At 42.5% G+C, this 19,497-nt stretch overlaps 1 protein-coding gene across 1 annotated transcript; it reads left to right on the top strand.

Annotated features, from left to right (window-relative positions):
- Window positions 1-4,932: 4,932 nt before the first annotated feature.
- Window positions 4,933-15,666, top strand: LOC138960922 (uncharacterized). The gene is made up of 5 exons (XM_070332554.1): window positions 4,933-5,671; window positions 6,160-6,356; window positions 8,798-9,085; window positions 15,000-15,151; window positions 15,541-15,666. Exons 1-5 carry the CDS (start codon window positions 5,550-5,552, stop codon window positions 15,664-15,666), a joined length of 885 nt encoding a protein of 294 aa, XP_070188655.1. The 5' UTR covers window positions 4,933-5,549.
- Window positions 15,667-19,497: the final 3,831 nt, after the last annotated feature.

Below are 19,497 nucleotides of genomic sequence, written 5' to 3' on the forward strand. Positions count from 1 at the left end.
GTCCTTCTTCGCCTGGGCTCTGGTCGTCACAGCGCTTACAACCTGCGGCTGGTCGCGGCGATGCACAGTTGCTCTGTCATCTCGTAACAGTTCGCTGATATCTTCATTCGCGAATGGCAGTGGGTCTTCCTCCTCAGCAGCAGGCTGAGCTGAGCCCATTCTCCATTCGAAATCAGGGTCATCAGGACGTCTCGCACCCCCAATGTTCCCAATTAATAGATCGTACAAGGGCTTCTTCAGGCAGACGGCCTCAACTTCTCCGGTGAAGTATGGAGTATCGATCTGGATTTTTACCACTGGTGCCTTCACGCATTTGCTGTCAGCCATGAGCGTCCACTTGAAGTCACCAGTGAACTTCTCTGTCGGCACCAGATCCTCTTTGACGATGACCCCATTGCAGCCCGAATCTCTGAGAACAGTCACTTCCTGCTTCTCAACAAATCCCTTCGACACGGGCATGTTCGACACTGACACAGCTGCGCTGGCGACGACAGAGATTGACTTGCCATTGGCGAGTAGAAGCTGGCCATCAGATATACATTCTTCCACGTCCGATGGTGTAGCCACTTGCTCGGCAGCCCTTGGAAGTATGACGCTGCTCGCACATACTTGTTGGTTCGAGCCACTCGTTTGCCTCTTGTTGTCGTAATATCTCCGTCGATGTTCTTGCGCTTTGTCATTGACATGTCCGTTATTTTTCTTTTGGGGACAGTTGGCGACTCGGTGGCCCTTGGCATTGCAATGGAAACACGTTATGTTCTGCCCTTCATTGGATGATGGTGCGGAGGTTAGTTTGCCTGGTTTCTGCTCTTCTGGAAAGGTTTCGTTGACTTTGACGTCCCCAGGGTCCTTCCATGAGCAATGAGATAACGCTCAGCAGCATCAGTAATGTCCTTCAAACCCCGCAGTTTTTGCTCTTCCAAGCGGGTCGCCAGGTCCTTCGGGCAGGCATTAAGGAATTGCTCCTTCACGATCAAGTCCCGCAGACTCTCGTATGACTGCTCTTCACCTGATAACTCCACCCACTTCTGCAGGTATGACGACAGGCGCTCCACAAACTGGCTCGGTGTCTCTCCAGACAATGGCTGGCATTCGCGGAAGCGTTGACGGTAGCCCCTTTCAGTGAAGTTGTAGCAACGCAACAGAGCTTCCTTCAGTACATCATAGTCTCTGGCGTCATCATTTGAGAGTCTAGTGTAGACCTCAAGTGCTGCCCCAGTCAAAAGTGCGCTGAGTTGAATCGCCCAGTCGTCGCGCTGCCATCTAGCACTCTCAGCGAACCTCTCGAATCTTGCAAGGTAGCAGTCGATCTGGTCCTTCCCGTCAGCGAATGCTGGAAGTTTCGGTGCCCTGTGTAACATTTGCTGCTGGTTATCTCTTTGTCGTGGTGCCTCGTGCTGATTTTGAACACGGACCATTTCTGTCTGAAGCTCTAAGCGCTTCATCTCCATTTTTATTTGGAGCTCTAAGCGTTTCAGCTCAATTTGCCTTTCTTCACGCTGTGTTTCTCTTTCTCTTTCTTCACGCTCACGCTGTGCTTGTCTTTCTTTTTCTTCTCGCTCACGCTGCGCTTGTCTTTCTTCACGCTGCGCCAGCAGTCGTGTCTGGGACTCGACGAACTCCGTCAACTGCTTGCCTTTTAGTCCCAGTTCAATTCCTTTTCCCCAGAACTCAGCCATTCTGGTCTTTTCCGGTGCGTTCGTCTGTATTCTTTCACAGCCCCGAACGTAGACGAATGTAGTCTTCTAAAAGAACACAGTCTCTACTGCACCTCCGATGCTTCTCTCGTCGCTGTTCACCTTCGTAGACGCAGACTGCCACCCTCCTCGTCTAACGTGACGGCGCACACTGCTCACGATACGTACACGACGTACCTCAGTCGTATTTCGTAGTATTAATGCACTAGCTCCGCGACGAAGTCCGTCTCGTCCAAACGGCAGCTAACCTCTGTAATCCCGTTACACTCCGGCGTTGCTCACCCTACCGAGCTGCGGCGCGATTACCAAACTCTTCACCAGTCACACCGAATCCACGGTTCCGTAGTCTCAATACTGATCCCTCAGGATACACCCGATTGATGGCTACCTCCTGTGACTGTCTTGACTGTCTTTGTTGCTGGAAAACCCTTGGCGTTAAACGTAGATCCTTGGCTTGGCCCCCAATTGTTACACGACACTTGAGATTGCCACAAGTTCTCAAACGTCGTATAGTTGTGTTCTTTTATTCTACGTCGCCCGTCTTCGCAGCAGCAGAAAACAACTCGTCAAATTGAGTTCGAGGATTTATTTAGCATTCCATACATACAACTGCACATCTCGCAGAACTCAAACTAGAAGCTTTTTTTCACACACAAATCGCGCTGGCATATATAGTAAATACTCAATCTCGAGAATATTCCAGACCGAACATGATACAACTACATTATATACGAACCGCCCATGGACTAGAATAGTGACGTACGTACATCGAAGGTGCCGACGCGCTTAATCCGAGCGAACGCCACGAACTCACACTAAAAACAGCGCGGTAAACAACTTGTTTTGACAGGACTAGAAAGTTCACCTGCATTCTCGTCCAAGCATAAATATTGTGTTTACAAAATATAATATCGGTACTTTCCCACAAAGTACAAATAAGTCAACTACATGCAACACACAAAACTGAACCAAAGCTCAGCAACGGCAGCGTTTCCTAACAGATGGTGACAAGTGCACGTGAACAAAAACGGTGCGCTATGAGCAAATAGTAATTTGCTCCAGCTGCCAATAATTCAGTAAATTTCAATTTGAAATATCAATGACCGTAATCAGAATCTTATCAATCTAAAAGTGCTTTGATTTATGCACATTTTGTCACTACTGGTACAATTCAAGATTTCGAAACAGTTTTAACGGTACGAAATACGTGACACTCGTCTGTGGATGTACAACATAGTTTATTTCGAGAAATGCCCCCTCCCCCTTCCCCCTCACCCCCCCCCCCCCCCCCCCATGAGTAAGAACCCACACCAAGTGCATCGCTTTTAATGGAATCGTGCATGGCCCATCTCATTCCCATTCAGTGTCAGCGAAATGATCTGCATAAAGTGGCTCTTAGCGTTCGATTGCCCCTATTGACTGCCACAATAAAATGCGGAATGATCTTGACCCCGTTCGTACACGATACTACCTACAATCAAAGGCACCTTTCGTCCAGTCACAAGGAGTACGAAGGCCTGTGGTTTGCCTGTTCACTCGTCATTTAGCACGAAAGGAGCAGCTGTGGTATCGACCTTTTTTCTCAAAATACAAATATTATTGATTTTCAGGTTCAGGATTTTTTTTTTAACATCGCGTTATTGATGAAGTGGTCGAGCGACTTACGTGATTGGCTGCTGGTGAAAGTGAGAACGGTGGCGTGGCCGTTGATGTGTTCGCTCCGCTATAATGTTGATGTTAGAAGCAGTATGCAAAAACACGGATCGCAACAAGTGGTTCTCTCAACCGGAGCCTCAGCAAAAATGAAAATTACGGCGAACGAGATGTTTTGTAGTGGAAAAAAATCCTTTGGATATATAATTTGCATTGTGGTTGGGAAAGCATTTCATGTTTGCATCTTCTCAAGTTTCTTGATTAGGTTTTTGGAAATCTCTGAGCTTCCAAGATCTGGTGTAATCGGAACTGACAATACCTGAGAAGGAGTGTATTTCTATCCATACTGTGACTAACCGTCTGTCAAGACCAAGCAGATACAATGGGTTGAAGTGGAAAGAAGTTACACAAGTGTTTATTATGGGGGCGAGGACGCCCCCATTCTATACGGATAGTTTAGAGGTTGACCATGGGCAGCGCCATTTTGTTGTGAAATACGTCATCAGTTTGTGTACACAGGAAGTTGTGACATCCGTCACCCTATGGGAGGGGTGAAGGCAACATTGTTCATCTGTAGAAAGTTGTGAAATCCGTCACCCTATGGGAGGGGTGACGTCAAAATTGGTCATCACAGAGTTTGTGTAACACAGGAAGTTGTGAAATACGTCACCCTATGGGAGGGGTGACGTCAAAATTGTTCAACAAAAACATGATATGTCGCATTGTGCAGGGTCAACTGCAACAAACTCAAACCGAGCCATTCATACCTAGCTGTATTTGAGTGACTTATATACCCGACATTTTTATTTCTTATTTTTAGCACAGGTGTAGGAAAAATCATGAACCAAAATGTTATTTATTTTCTAATTTAACATTTTTTTTACAAATATGACCATGGTCTTTTAAACATACAGTGACATTAAACATTGTTATGTTAAAAAAAAGAAAAAAGAAAAAAAGCTTTTGTGCACAAATCAGAAAATACATTGTACATTTTACCTACAGGCCAAACAGTGTCTGTTGGCGGCAAAGGGCCCAGCAAGTTGCTATTTTTAGATCGATTAAAAGTTGTCAAGAACAGGCGCTTACATTTGGATGTGTCCACTGATAGTAGGTTTGGTTGTGATCAATCAGAATGATGTAGGAATAAAAATGTATGACAGTTTGGTATGATGACATGTAATTCAAATATGCTGAAATGTAATATTATACATGATATAATATTATTATGGCTGTTGCCATGACCATGAACCCCAAGAAAGGTTTAATGTTATGTAAAATCAAAATACCAAAATCAAGCACCTACTAATCTGGTGTACGGTGCGGCTTTGACCTAATATGGATGGACACGCAACTCGCTCAGCCAGCCAGCGCTGCGAGACTTACAGCGGCCAACTTCGCCGCGGCGAGCTCATTGGCTCAGTATTGAACTTGCGTCAAGGCCGATGCGCGTAGATTCCCAGAATGTTTACTTTCGGTTAGATTCTTCGACAGCATTCGCAGAGGTGACTGCCGTATTGTGTACCGCAGTCAGAAGTAATTTATTACTTTTGGGAGTTTAGTAACGTGATATCAGTTTTCAATTGTTCGTTCACTTATATTGCTTTCAGATTTAACACACAAGAAACAGTAGCACGGTTTTCGTTGCGAAAATGTGCATTGGCAGTGCTACGCGATCGAATTGTGTATTATGTACACGCGGTGTTCTGGAAAAGACCGAAGCGACATGTGACGTCAGTCGTTCAGCCCGCGAGCGGTGGGATGGGGGGGTTCACATGGTTTGTTTGTTTCAGAACCACACCCATATACACACATTTCACATGTAAACCATTTGTCCGCCCCCTGTCGATATTTATCGACTAAGTTCCTTGTATAAGATAATGATTTACAAAACGTAACCACTTTATACTCCGCGGTTTGTACCGTAAAACGATGCGGCATTATAAATCATCCGACAGCAGTTCACACTGACAGATCGACACCTGAACACTGTATGTCGAACAGACTGTACTCTTGAGAGGAGAAGAGAACAGAACACAACGCAACACAACACAATAGAAGAGACCAGCAGGGAACAGAAGAGAACAGAAGAATGAACGCACTGAACGTTAAATTGAATGAGCGTTTTTGAATTGAGAAAGCACTCGATCAGTAAAGAAGAAGAACAACACCTGTGTTGAAATCAGTGTTAAGGGTGTGATGGCGTCTTCAAAGAAAAAGACGGAGATCAAGCAGGCCCCCAAACACCTGGAGAAGATGCTCTTCAACAACTACAGGGAGGAGGAGAAGCTGCAACGGAAGATTACGGACTTGACCAACAAGTAAGAGAAATTTTTAGATACGCACAAAACTGAGCGCATGCACACAGTCATGCGCGAAGGAATGCAGACAGTTAGACAGGTAGGATTACACACACGCACGCACGCACACACACACACACACACACACACACTGGTCACACGCCACTTTCTTTTGTTTTGCTCAAATCAGCTCTTTTACAATGTTCCATTACAAAAACAAAGACTGTGCCAATGTCATCCACAAACAAAAACGGACAACCAAGAAGTAAGAAATACAGAACGCGTGATTCAATTTTATGTTAACAAATGCCAACCTTTTTTGTTTTTATCTGACCAGTGACAAGCGACTGATCCAGAAAGTTTGAAGGCAACATTGAACTCGAACGACTGCCGACTGGCGCACACCATCTTCACAAGCCATTGTGTTTGATGTTTGTGTCTCGTCAAATGTAATCGTAGATAATAATACCACATTACAAATGTATCAACTTCTCTTTGCACTGTCCTAGCTCCAGACTACGAGGTTACGAGTTGAACAGAGAGAAGATACAGGTTCACAATGAGATGAGACTGAGCAAGCGGCGCAACTCTCCCCCCACAGCCGTCCCGGTTGCCTCCCTTCTAGCTTCTGCCCAGAAAACCCACAAAGCCAGTCGATCCCAAACCAGGGAGCAGAGACGAGAACCTGGGGGATTCAGACGACGTGGTGAGAACTGGTGTTAACAGCTAAAGCAACATTCTGTGTTTGATTTAGAAATTCAAGAGGCAGGAGTTTGTCTTGACATTAAAAAGTCTGGAGGACGCTTTCGAGACCAGCTGGCTCTGAGGGCCCCAAAGGGTTTAAAACCGTGACCGTGATTGGCGTTTTTTGACCTTTCTGTGACCGTGATTGCCGAAATTTCCATTTCTGTGATCGTGATGGGACTTTGCCCGTGATCCGTGATGACAAAAAAACCAAGTCTCGTGATCGTGATCGTCATTTGTTTTCGTGATCGTGATGGGCATTATTGCAAAGCATTTTATTTTCAACGTACATTTTTCACAGCTGTATCACTCTTAGTCTATGATCCTCTAGTCTATTCGGTAAGGAGCCAACCCGGATTGAAGGGAAGCAACAACACATTCAGAAATATGATTTTGAGAGCGATTGCTTCCCTTTAAAAGAACCAATTACACACTGACAAAAAGAGATCCAATCAGAAGGCAAATTGCAAAAGTCTGCCAAACTTCATCCAATGGAAGGGCTTCGTGCAAAAGTTTTGAGTGCAATTCGAATTCGAAGATCAAAAATGGCGTGCAGCAGTACTGTCATCGAACTTCTGTTATATTTTGTGGATTCAAGCCAGACCAAAGCAGGCGGCGAGAATGCCTTCCTTGGTGGAAAGGTCAGGCTACGGGTCGGTCTTTCCGAAGACGAAATATCAAGGTATGTTGATCTATGTTGCTCTATGACTGTTCTGAATGTAGGCAAAGATCTTGAAATTTGTTCAAGATCTTTGAGTTTGAGTGAGATCATTGACATTGTCGACATTGCCACGTCCGGCTGTCACTCGCTCAGTGTGACCTCGACTGGCTCGAGGTCGAGTCTGCGTGTAGCCAAAACCGAAACTAGAAATGTGTTTTTCACGTGGACACGCTTGGCATAGATTCTAATTGTCGCTTCTTTCCATTAAGCTTGGATTTAATTTAGTGCCTGTAGACTTTAATATTAACAATGGGTTAAATTCAGAAACAATGGCGGGGAGACGTGCCAGTTTGGTTCACTTGATCCTCATGTCAAAGACGATCAAAGTCATGTTCGTTGGAATGGGGATTTTGTCAGGCATGCTACTTTTCCGGTAATTGCCGGAAATCCGATAAAGCCGTTTTCAAAATCCGGTAAAGTCAATTTTTTTCCGGTGAAGTTGAAACATTTCCGCAAAAACGATCCGTGTGAATATCGCGCAACGCGACCGGGCGCCGGTCTCAATGAAGCCAGCGCACAGTAGTGTTGTTTTCACCAGTTTGGAGGTGTGTTGAATGGTGGTGGGGGGAGGCTAAAATGGGATTTTTAACAAGATCACAACACTATTACAACCCCTAAAATGATGCCCAGAATGCACCAGATTGCACAGATTTTAACCGTTTTTTGAAAAAAATCCCGGGGGGGCATGCCCCCGGACCCCCCTTGGCTCGCCTGCTTCGCAGGCTCACGCTTGTGGCTTCGCCACTGGCACTGCGCGCTTCTTTCAGGTAAAACCGTTTTTGGCCTGTAGCATTCCTGTTTTTTTTATTCAAGGCCATGAAACCAGGCGATGGTGTACCTCAAATTGTATGGCAAAGTTGAAAATAAAGAGCCCATCACACATACATGTACTTTAATTTCAATCCACCCAATAGTTTTTGAGAAAATGGGTTTACAAGATTTAGCTCTGGAAATGTGAAATTGTGCAAGTATATATTCATGTGTGTGAGTGAGGGTGTGGGGGTTGAATGTGTATGAGTGTAGAGAGAGAGAGAGAAAGACAGAGAGAGAGAGAGAGAGAGAGAGAGAGAGAGAGAGAGAGAAAGAGAGAGAGAGAGAGACTGAGAGAGACTGATCAGAGAGACTGAGAGAGAGAGAGAGAGAGAGAGAGAGAGAGAGAGAGAGAGAGAGAGAGAGAGAGAGAGAGAGAGAGAAAACACAATGAAAACAACATTCTTGTTACTGATTACAAATCATGATATGTATTTCTATGTGTGTATAAAAGAGAATTAAAAAAATAATAATAAAAAAGTGCAACAGTTGTCACTTTGTGTTGAATAAACAATATATCCAGAGGAGCGAGTTACTGTGTGGTTGTGTTTACTTTGACACGTGCTTTCTGTACATGCAACTTTTACCGTGACCGTGATTTGCCACTGGTGTTCGTGATCGTGAAAACAAAAATCAAGGTAACTGTGATCGTGAAAGCGAAAATGTCCCTTCCCGTGATCGTGATGATACCCCCCCTTTGGGGCCCTCGGCTCTGGTGTGCTTTTACAAAGGTGTAATTTTGATGCGCAAAACCTTGTGTGAGTGGACGTGCGCATGTGTGTGTGTGTGTGTGTGTGTGTGTGTGTGTGTGTGTGTGTGTGAGTGTGTGTGTGTATCCTCTCATAAGAATGTTGCCCTGTTGTGTGACTCAGGTTCAACGACGGACCCAGTGAACGAGTACCTCCTGACGGAGTTCAGGCGAGTGTCAGAGGTCATCCCCAGCATCCTCAGCTCGCTCAACAAGGACGACAAGACGGGCAACGAAGAGGAGGGGGAAGCGGGAGGAGGACGAGGAGGAGGGGGAGGCCAGGCAGGGACAGGAAGAGGGAGGGTACGGAGAGCAACAGTTGCGGGCCTTGAACAGTCAGCCATCATCAGTTTGGCGGCGCCACTTGTCCGTCTTGATCCGGATTTGAAAGCTTTTGCCAACAAAAAGACGGGTGAGTTATATACTAATGTGGCATGACATCGATTGCCTTTTTACATTTAGTCAAGTTCTGACTTTCTGTTTTAACAAAGACGGGGAATTAAAGCGAGGGTTGTGGTGTATGTATGTCTGTCTGTCTGTCTGTCTGTGTGTATATGTAGAGCGATTCAGAGAAAACTACTGGACCGATCTTCATGAAACTGAACATGAGAGTTCCTGTGTATAATATCCCCAGAACTGTTTTCATTTTTTCGCTAAATGTCTTTGGTGACGTCATATCCGGCTTTTAATGACAGTTGGCGAGGCACTGTCACGCCCTCATTTTTCAACCAAATTAATTGAAATTTGGGTCAAGCAATCTTTGACTCAGTCCGGACATTGGTATTGTATATCAGCTCGGAAGCTCAAAAACTAGTTCACTAGTTTGCTCATTCAAGTTGTCATTAGAAACATATTTTCACTTACAGTTTAAAAAAATGATTGCATTGTATTTCTCATCTTCTCTTGAGTTCAAAAATATATAGATATGCTTTGTTACATTTAGTCAAGTTTTGACTAAATGTTTTAACATAGAGGGGGAATCGAGACGAGGGTCGTGGTGCATGTGTGTCTCTGTGTGTGTGTGTGTGTGTGTGTGTGTGTGTGTGTGTGTGTGTGTGTGTGTGTGTGTGTGTGTGTGTGTGTCTGTGTGTCTGTGTGTCTCTGTGTGTGTGTAGAGCGATTCAGACTAAACTACTGGACCGATCTTTATGAAATTTGACATGAGAGTTCCTGGGAATGATATCCCCGGAGGTTTTTGTCATTTTTTCGATAAATGTCTTTGATGACGTCATATCCTGCATTTTGTAAAAGTTGAGGCGGCACTGTCACACAATCATTTTTCAATCAAATTGATTGAAATATTGGCAACGCAATCTTCGACAAAGTCCGGACTTTGGTATTGCATTTCAGCTTGGAGGCTTAAAAAATAATTAATGAATTTGGTAATTAAAAATCGGAAACTTGTCATTAAAAAAAAATTTAAACGATCCAAAATCAATTTCATCTTATTCTTTGTCATTTTCTGATTCCAAAAACATATAAATATGTTATATTTGGATTACAAACAAGCTCTGAAAATTAAAAATATGAAAATTATGATTAAAATTAATTGTCCGAAATTGATTTAGAAACAATTTCATCTTATTCCTTGTCGGTCCCTGATTCAAAAAACATATAGATATGATATGTTTGGATTAAAAACAAACTCAGTACACTAAAAAGAATAGATACAGAAAAGCGTGTTATCCTACTCAGCGCGACCATTACCGCACTATTCTGGCTTGTCAATTTCACTGCCTTTGCCACGAGCGGTGGACTGACGAAACTACGAGTATGCGGTCTTGGTGAAAAAATGCAGTGCGTTCAGTTTCACTCTGTGAGTTCGACAGCTTGACTAAATGTTGTTATTTCGCCTTACGCGACTTGTTTACTTTAAAAACGCGCTCAGAGGTTAAATAAATAGGTTGAGTATAATGTTCGCATGCTTCGCGGAGACGAGCGTTACCCGTCTTGGTCTTTGGGTATTTTTAGCCGAGACTATCTGAATGTAATCTCGGGCATGACTAGTTTTGGGGGATCTTTTTGTTTTATGTCTACATATTGACTAAAAAAAAATGTATATCGCTTCTTTTTTTTCCTTTTTATATTTAGTCAAGTTTTGACTAAATATTTTAACATCGAGGGGGAATCGAAACGAGGGTATGGTGTATGTGTGTCTGTCTGTCTGTCTGTCTGTCTGTGCGTGTGTGTGTGTGTGTGTGTAGAGCGATTCAGACTAAACTACTGGACCGATCTTTATGAAATTTGACATGAGAGTTTCTGGGTATGAAATCCCCGAACGTTTTTTTCATTTTTTTGATAAATGTCTTTGATGACGTCATATCCGGCTTTTCGTGAAAGTTGAGGCGGCACTGTCACGCCCTCATTTTTCAACCAAATTGGTTGAAATTTTGGTCAAGTAATCTTCGACGAAGCCCGGGGTTCGGTATTGCATTTCAGCTTGGTGGCTTAAAAATTAATTAATGACTTTGGTCATTAAAAATCGGAAAATTGTAAAAAAAATTAAAAATTTATAAAACGATCCAAATTTACGTTTATCTTATTCTCCATCATTTGCTGATTCCAAAAACATATAAATATGTTATATTCGGATTAAAAACAAGCTCTGAAAATTAAATATATAAAAATTATTATCAAATTTTTTTTTCGAAATCGTTTTAAAAACACTTTCATCTTATTCCTTGTCGGTTCCTGATTCCAAAAACATATAGATATGATATGTTTGGATTAAAAACACGCTCAGAAAGTTAAAACGAAGAGAGGTACAGAAAAGCGTGCTATCCTTCTCAGCGCAACGAATATCCCGCTCTTCTTGTCAATTCCACGGGCACTGCCTTTGCCACGGGCGGTGGAGTGACGATGCTACGAGTATACGGTCTTGCTGCGTTGCGTTGCGTTCAGTTTCATTCTGTGAGCCTCAGCTACTTGACTAAATATTGTATTTTCGCCTTACGCGACTTGTTTATATTTAGTCAAGTTTTGACTAAATATTTTAACATCGAGGGGGAATCGAAACGAGGGTCGTGGTGTATGTGCGTGCGTGCGTGTGTGTGTGTGTGTGTAGAGCGATTCAGACTAAACTACTGGACCGATCTTTATGAAATTTGACATGAGAGTTCCTGGGTATGAAATCCCCGAACGTTTTTTTCATTTTTTTGATAAATGTCTTTGATGACGTCATATCCGGCTTTTCGTGAAAGTTGAGGCGGCACTGTCACGCCCTCATTTTTCAACCAAATTGGTTGAAATTTTGGTCAAGTAATCTTCGACGAAGCCCGGACTTCGGTATTGCATTTCAGCTTGGTGGCTTAAAAATTAATTAATGACTTTGGTCATTAAAAATCTGAAAATTGTAAAAAAAAAATAAAAATTTATAAAACGATCCAAATTTACGTTTATCTTATACTCCATCATTTGCTGATTCCAAAAACATATAAATATGTTATATTCGGATTAAAAACAAGCTCTGAAAATTAAATATATAAAAATTATTATCAAAATGTTTTTTTCGAAATCAATTTAAAAACACTTTCATCTTATTCCTTGTCGGTTCCTGATTCCAAAAATATATAGATATGATATGTTTGGATTAAAAACACGCTCAGAAAGTTAAAACGAAGAGAGGTACAGAAAAGCGTGCTATCCTTCTCAGCGCAACGAATACCCGCTCTTCTTGTCAATTCCACGGGCACTGCCTTTGCCACGGGCGGTGGAGTGACGATGCTACGAGTATACGGTCTTGCTGCGTTGCGTTGCGTTCTGTGAGTTCGACAGCTACTTGACTAAATATTGTATTTTCGCCTTACGCGACTTGTTTTTCTTTTTACTTGACGCGTTTCAAGTATTTTAGCATTGCTAAACGTGTGGGAAACTCGACGGGTCATTTTCCATGTTAGGAAAGTTCTACTAGAAATTTGAGGAAGGTGAGGTTTTGGAATTGTAAAGGTTGTGTACCGTAAATAACGGAAAATTTCATTTAATAAGACTGCTTGGGAGTGTGTTCAGTTATTCTGAGGCATCGTTGACAAAATTATTATGTGTATTCAATTAAAAAAATAGTCTGTGTATACGTGCAACTTGAAATATACTATGTACATAAACTACTAGAGGAATACCCGGCTTCGCCGGGGTGAATCGCGAGACAGAGACAGACAGCGTGGCGGTTCATCACAATCACCTCTGCAAGCGAAGTCCTGTCACACGGGATTGAGAATTTTAGAGCTTATTTCTTAGCCCTATATTTTCTGTTGCGGCTTCTCAAATGCCAGAACATACAGACAGACAAAAGCCGCTAGACCCCATCACAAACAGAACTCTACAATCAACAGGTTTTTTCCCACACACACACACAAACACACACACAGAGAAGCCGTATATATATAATATGTATATCTATATCTATAAATATATAGAGATAGGTGAGTGTATTTTTTGCGTGGCTATAAATTGATTCGACCTTTTCACTTTGACAGTACGAACAACTTACGGATGCAAGGGAAGCGTTCTGGACAGCGCAGTGACATTCTAAAAATAGTACCTCAGAAACGGGAATTTGGGGTGAACGGTGCGACAGAGACAGACAGCGTGGCGGTTCACCACAATCACCTTTGAAAGGCGAAGTCCTGTCAAACGGGATTGAGAATTTTAGAGCTTATTTCTTAGCCCTATATTATCTGCTGTGGCTTCTCACATGCCAGAACATACAGACAGACAAAAGCCGCTAGACCCCATCACAAACAGAACTCTATAATACATAGGTTTTTGCCTACACACACACACAAACACACACACACACAGAGAAGCCGTATATATATATGCATATCTGTATCTATAAATATATAGAGATAGGTGAGAGTGTATTTTTCGCGTGGCTATAAATTGATTCGACCTTTTCACTTTGACAGTAAGAACAACTTACGGGTGCAAGGGAAGCGTTGTGGACAGCGCAGTGGACAGCGCAGTGACATTCTAAAAATAGTAATAGTAACTTAGAACTGAACGGGAAAGCCACACGAAGGAAGGGAGATAAACGCCAAACACTGGAGAAGATAAGGAAGAGTTACTTATAATGGTGAAATGAACGCAAAAACGAAAATGAGTTCAGCGCTGCGCGCTGAGAGCCCGTGTTGAAATATCTCATCGATGATATTGTGTCCGGGGTGTAGCTGAATACGGTGTCCAAATTTGAAAAAGATCCACCGAGAACTTTGGCGTTGTGATGTGGTGTAGCGGCTATGGTGTGTCGGTATGGGGGCCCGGGTAAGCTGAGGTGGAACCAAAATAGCTGAGGTGGAACCAAAATCGGTTCCGCGCTGCGCGCTGAGAGCACTTGTTGAAATATCTCATCGATGAGGTTGTGTCCGGGGTCTCTCTGAATAAGCCCACCAAATTTGAAGCAGATCCATCGAGAACCTTGGCCGCGCATCGCGCACAGACACACAGACAGACAGACAGACAGACACTAGTCGTATATATATATAGATGGACAACGTTTTATCCCTTTAGATATCAGGCACACTGGTTTGTATAACTGTGGAAATCCTGCTGGATTATAGTGAAGTTCTGTGAATTTGCGGTATAACTATGTCATCTTTCTTTCTTTCTTTCTTTCTTTCTTTCTTTATTTGGTGTTTAACGTCGTTTTCAACCACGAAGGTTATATCGCGACGAGGGAAAGGGGGAGATGGGATAGGGGAAAGGGGGGGAGATGGGATAGAGCCACTTGTTAAGTGTTTCTTGTTCACAAAAGCACTAATCAAAAAATTGCTCCAGGGGCTTGCAACGTAGTACAATATATGACCTTACTGGGAGAATGCAAGTTTCCAGTACAAAGGACTAAACATTTCTTACATACTGCTTGACTAAAATCTTTACAAACATTGACTATATTCTATACAAGAACCACTTAACAAGGGTTAAAGGAGAAACAGAATCCGTTAGTCGCCTCATACGACATGCGGGGTGCAGAGAAATAAGGATGTGGAAAAGAAGACTTTTGGTAAGTGAAATAAAGGTGATGGATCCAGTCAGGTAGAAATAAGACAACAAGAAAAGAAAGCTATGTCATCAATCTCCAAAAGACCAACAAAGACTTGAGATTGACCAGGCAACAAACTCCCGTTTTCTGAAGGCATATGATGATCAAAAAAGTGGAGATGGTTACGGACTGCACCGGTTCTGGTATAACTTGGCAGTGACACCCAGTCTCCATGTGCTTCACAATGAGCAATATTTACTCGTCGCGAATTCAAAATACGTTTTCTCCTCTTTTCTGGGAACTATGAGCCGAAGAATCTTTAATAACAGACCGTTAACACAAATTGCAGGGAACTCTGAGGACGACCCTGACATCGGGAACATCGTGTCCATGATTCGCAGCATCAAGACGCTACGTGAAGACATCGCCGCCAAGAAATGCTATGACGTCCCCCGTACCAGAACCTCCTTCCCCGAACTCCTCAAGGGCATCCACGAAGAGGTGAGATTGTCACGCAACCGTAACCTAACAAATAAAGTGCAACAGAGCCCAAATAAAATTGCTCAGGATCTATGAAAATCTGGTTTTTAAAGGGAGTGAGTCCTAAAGCGAGAAAAGTTTACAGACATCAGCCATGAGAATCTGAGGAAACAACGTCTTCAGAATCTTGAAACTCCTCAGTTCTCCGACTCATCTCACCCTGTTACATAAAAAGGCAGACTCTATTTTGTTTCCAAAGCACACGAAGTGGCAAAAGCTGAAGTAGATATTCAGCTTCTTTGTTTGGGTCTTCAGTAGATTTACTGCTCAAATGCTGGCTAAGATTCTTCGCGTTATACAGACAAAGTCTGGCCATCAGTGCTACACTATCTCTGTTTTACATCACGCAGGAAAGAAGAGGAAGTGAGTCCGACACCTTCACCGACGGCGCATGCGTACTGCTGAGGCGGAAGATGCACAAGGCACGCCGGGCCAGTTGTCCTGCCATAGATGTCAACATGGCTACCCAAGGTTGAACGCACCGACACATAAGCTATCTAGACAAAAATCGAACAGAAATTTCGCTAGGTGTATATTAAAAAAAAGCCCTGGCGCTCATGCTGTTTAGGCACACACACAAAAATATGTTGGTTTAGGGTAACCCGACCGACCCTATTTTTTCCCGCCGACCCAAAAACGTTGTTTTTTCATTTCTCGAAAGAAAAACAACTTTTGGCACATTTTGCGAACCATACCGAGACTAATGGGAAGTAATCGACTAAAAAAATTTTTTTAATTTAAATAGCCGACCTACTGATAAGCGTACTGCTTATAAATATAAAAAATATATTTTTATAAGATAGTTATCTATCTTTTTTTGTCACGTTACCTTAAACCAACATTTTTATTTGTTTTGCCTTAGTTATGTGACTTGTGTGCAAGAACTCAAACCTCTCTAGTCTGGAGGGAAGGGGAAGACAACAATGTGTTGGAGGATGTGAAAAACTCGGATTTAAAAGAAGGCAGATGGGGATAACAAGAGTAACGCACAGTCAAACTACAATGTTTAAGAAATTACACTGAAGCCCCGAACAAGTCTGCCCTCCAGTTTGGTCCAAACTGACGACAGTTTTTATTATTAAATATGATTGAATAACCAACACTTTATTGTTCTAAAGAATGAATTCATGTACAGCATTGTAAAGCGACGGTTCACAGTGAGTTACGGCAAAGAAGATTTTCGTTGACTGTCATTCAGTGAATAGTTATCTCAAAAGTCAAATAAGCATCATACTCATATGCATTTTTGAAACGCTATCTCAAATTATACAAATAACGATGGTGATGATAAATGTGACATGACGGAAGATGACGGGGAAGAGGACGACCGGGACGACGACGACGACGATGATGATGATGATGATGATGATGATTATTATTATTATTATTATTATGCAGGTGGAGATGGGTCTCAGGCAGGCAATGGAGCCCAACAACCACAGCGACGACTTTCCAGGTGTGTACCTAACCACCCATTCGTGACCCTCCCCCCCCCCCCCCTTCCCCGAATCCACCCATCTGTTGTATGTCTGTTTAGTTTTTCCCTGCTGTTGTAGTTTGTAACTTTGTTTGCTTTTTTACATTTAGTCAAGTTTTGACTAAATGTTTTAACGTAGAGGGGGGAATCGAGACGAGGGTCGTGGTGTATGTGCGTGTGTGTGTGTGTCTGTGTGTGTGTGTGTGTGTGTGTGTAGAGCGATTCAGACTAAACTACTGGACCGATCTTTATGAAATTTGACATGAGAGTTCCTGGGTATGAAATCCCCGAACGTTTTTTTCATTTTTTTGATAAATGTCTTTGATGACGTCATATCCGGCTTTTCGTGAAAGTTGAGGCGGCACTGTCACGCCCTCATTTTTCAACCAAATTGGTTGAAATTTTGGTCAAGTAATCTTCGACAAAGCCCGGACTTCGGTATTGCATTTCAGCTTGGTGGCTTAAAAATTAATTAATGACTTTGGTCATTAAAAATCTGAAAATTGTAAAAAAAAAATACAAAATTTATAAAACGATCCAAATTTACGTTCATCTTATTCTCCATCATTTTCTGATTCCAAAAACATATAAATATGTTATATTTGGATTAAAAACAAGCTCTGAAAATTAAATATTTAAAAATTATTATCAAAATTAAATTGTCGAAATCAATTTAAAAACACTTTCATCTTATTCCTTGTCGGTTTCTGATTCCAAAAACATATAGATATGATATGTTTGGATTAAAAACACGCTCAGAAAGTTAAAACGAAGAGAGGTACAGAAAAGCGTGCTATCCTTCTCAGCGCAACGAATACCCCGCTCTTCTTGTCAATTCCACGGGCACTGCCTTTGCCACGGGCGGTGGAGTGACGATGCTACGAGTATACGGTCTTGCTGCGTTGCGTTGCGTTCTGTGAGTTCGACAGCTACTTGACTAAATATTGTATTTTCGCCTTACTCGACTTGTTTTTCTTTTTACTTGACGCGTTTCAAGTATTTTAGCATTGCTAAACGTGTGGGAAACTCGACGGGTCATTTTCCATGTTAGGAAAGTTCTACTAGAAATTTGAGGAAGGTGAGGTTTTGGAATTGTAAAGATTGTGTACCGTAAATAACGGAAAATTTCATTTAATAAGACTGCTTGGGAGTGTGTTCAGTTATTCTGAGGCATCGTTGACAAAATTATTATGTGTAAAAAAATAGTCTGTGTATACGTGCAACTTGAAAATTACTATGTACATAAACTACTAGAGGAATACCCGGCTTCGCCGGGGTGAATCGCGAGACAGAGACAGACAGCGTGGCGGTTCATCACAATCACCTCTGCAAGCGAAGTCCTGTCACACGGGATTGAGAATTTTAGAGCTTATTTCTTAGCCCTATATTTTCTGTTGCGGCTTCTCAAATGCCAGAACATACAGACAGACAAAAGCCGCTAGACCCCATCACAAACAGAACTCTACAATCAACAGGTTTTTTCCCACACACACACACAAACACACACACAGAGAAGCCGTATATATATAATATGTATATCTATATCTATAAATATATAGAGATAGGTGAGTGTATTTTTTGCGTGGCTATAAATTGATTCGACCTTTTCACTTTGACAGTACGAACAACTTACGGATGCAAGGGAAGCGTTCTGGACAGCGCAGTGACATTCTAAAAATAGTACCTCAGAAACGGGAATTTGGGGTGAACGGTGCGACAGAGACAGACAGCGTGGCGGTTCACCACAATCACCTTTGAAAGGCGAAGTCCTGTCAAACGGGATTGAGAATTTTAGAGCTTATTTCTTAGCCCTATATTATCTGCTGTGGCTTCTCACATGCCAGAACATACAGACAGACAAAAGCCGCTAGACCCCATCACAAACAGAACTCTATAATACATAGGTTTTTGCCTACACACACACACAAACACACACACACACAGAGAAGCCGTATATATATATGCATATCTGTATCTATAAATATATAGAGATAGGTGAGAGTGTATTTTTCGCGTGGCTATAAATTGATTCGACCTTTTCACTTTGACAGTAAGAACAACTTACGGGTGCAAGGGAAGCGTTGTGGACAGCGCAGTGGACAGCGCAGTGACATTCTAAAAATAGTAATAGTAACTTAGAACTGAACGGGAAAGCCACACGAAGGAAGGGAGATAAACGCCAAACACTGGAGAAGATAAGGAAGAGTTACTTATAATGGTGAAATGAACGCAAAAACGAAAATGAGTTCAGCGCTGCGCGCTGAGAGCCCGTGTTGAAATATCTCATCGATGATATTGTGTCCGGGGTGTAGCTGAATACGGTGTCCAAATTTGAAAAAGATCCACCGAGAACTTTGGCGTTGTGATGTGGTGTAGCGGCTATGGTGTGTCGGTATGGGGGCCCGGGTAAGCTGAGGTGGAACCAAAATAGCTGAGGTGGAACCAAAATCGGTTCCGCGCTGCGCGCTGAGAGCACTTGTTGAAATATCTCATCGATGAGGTTGTGTCCGGGGTCTCTCTGAATAAGCCCACCAAATTTGAAGCAGATCCATCGAGAACCTTGGCCGCGCATCGCGCACAGACACACAGACAGACAGACAGACAGACACTAGTCGTATATATATATAGATGGACAACGTTTTATCCCTTTAGATATCAGGCACACTGGTTGGTATAACTGTGGAAATCCTGCTGGATTATAGTGAAGTTCTGTGAATTTGCGGTATAGCTATGTCATCTTTCTTTCTTTCTTTCTTTCTTTCTTTCTTTATTTGGTGTTTAACGTCGTTTTCAACCACGAAGGTTATATCGCGACGAGGGAAAGGGGGAG

Source organism: Littorina saxatilis, linkage group LG3 (assembly GCF_037325665.1).
Source record: "Littorina saxatilis isolate snail1 linkage group LG3, US_GU_Lsax_2.0, whole genome shotgun sequence".
In the NCBI taxonomy this organism is placed as follows: Eukaryota; Metazoa; Mollusca; class Gastropoda; order Littorinimorpha; family Littorinidae; genus Littorina; species Littorina saxatilis.

Coding starts and splice junctions, on each gene's coding strand:
- LOC138960922 (XM_070332554.1), top strand. CDS start 5,550: ATGGCGTCTTCAAAGAAAAAGACGGAGATCAAGCAGGCCCCCAAACAC. Junction 9,086..14,999: donor TTTTGCCAACAAAAAGACGG/GTGAGTTATATA, acceptor CACAAATTGCAG/GGAACTCTGAGGACGACCCT. Junction 15,152..15,540: donor TCAAGGGCATCCACGAAGAG/GTGAGATTGTCA, acceptor TACATCACGCAG/GAAAGAAGAGGAAGTGAGTC.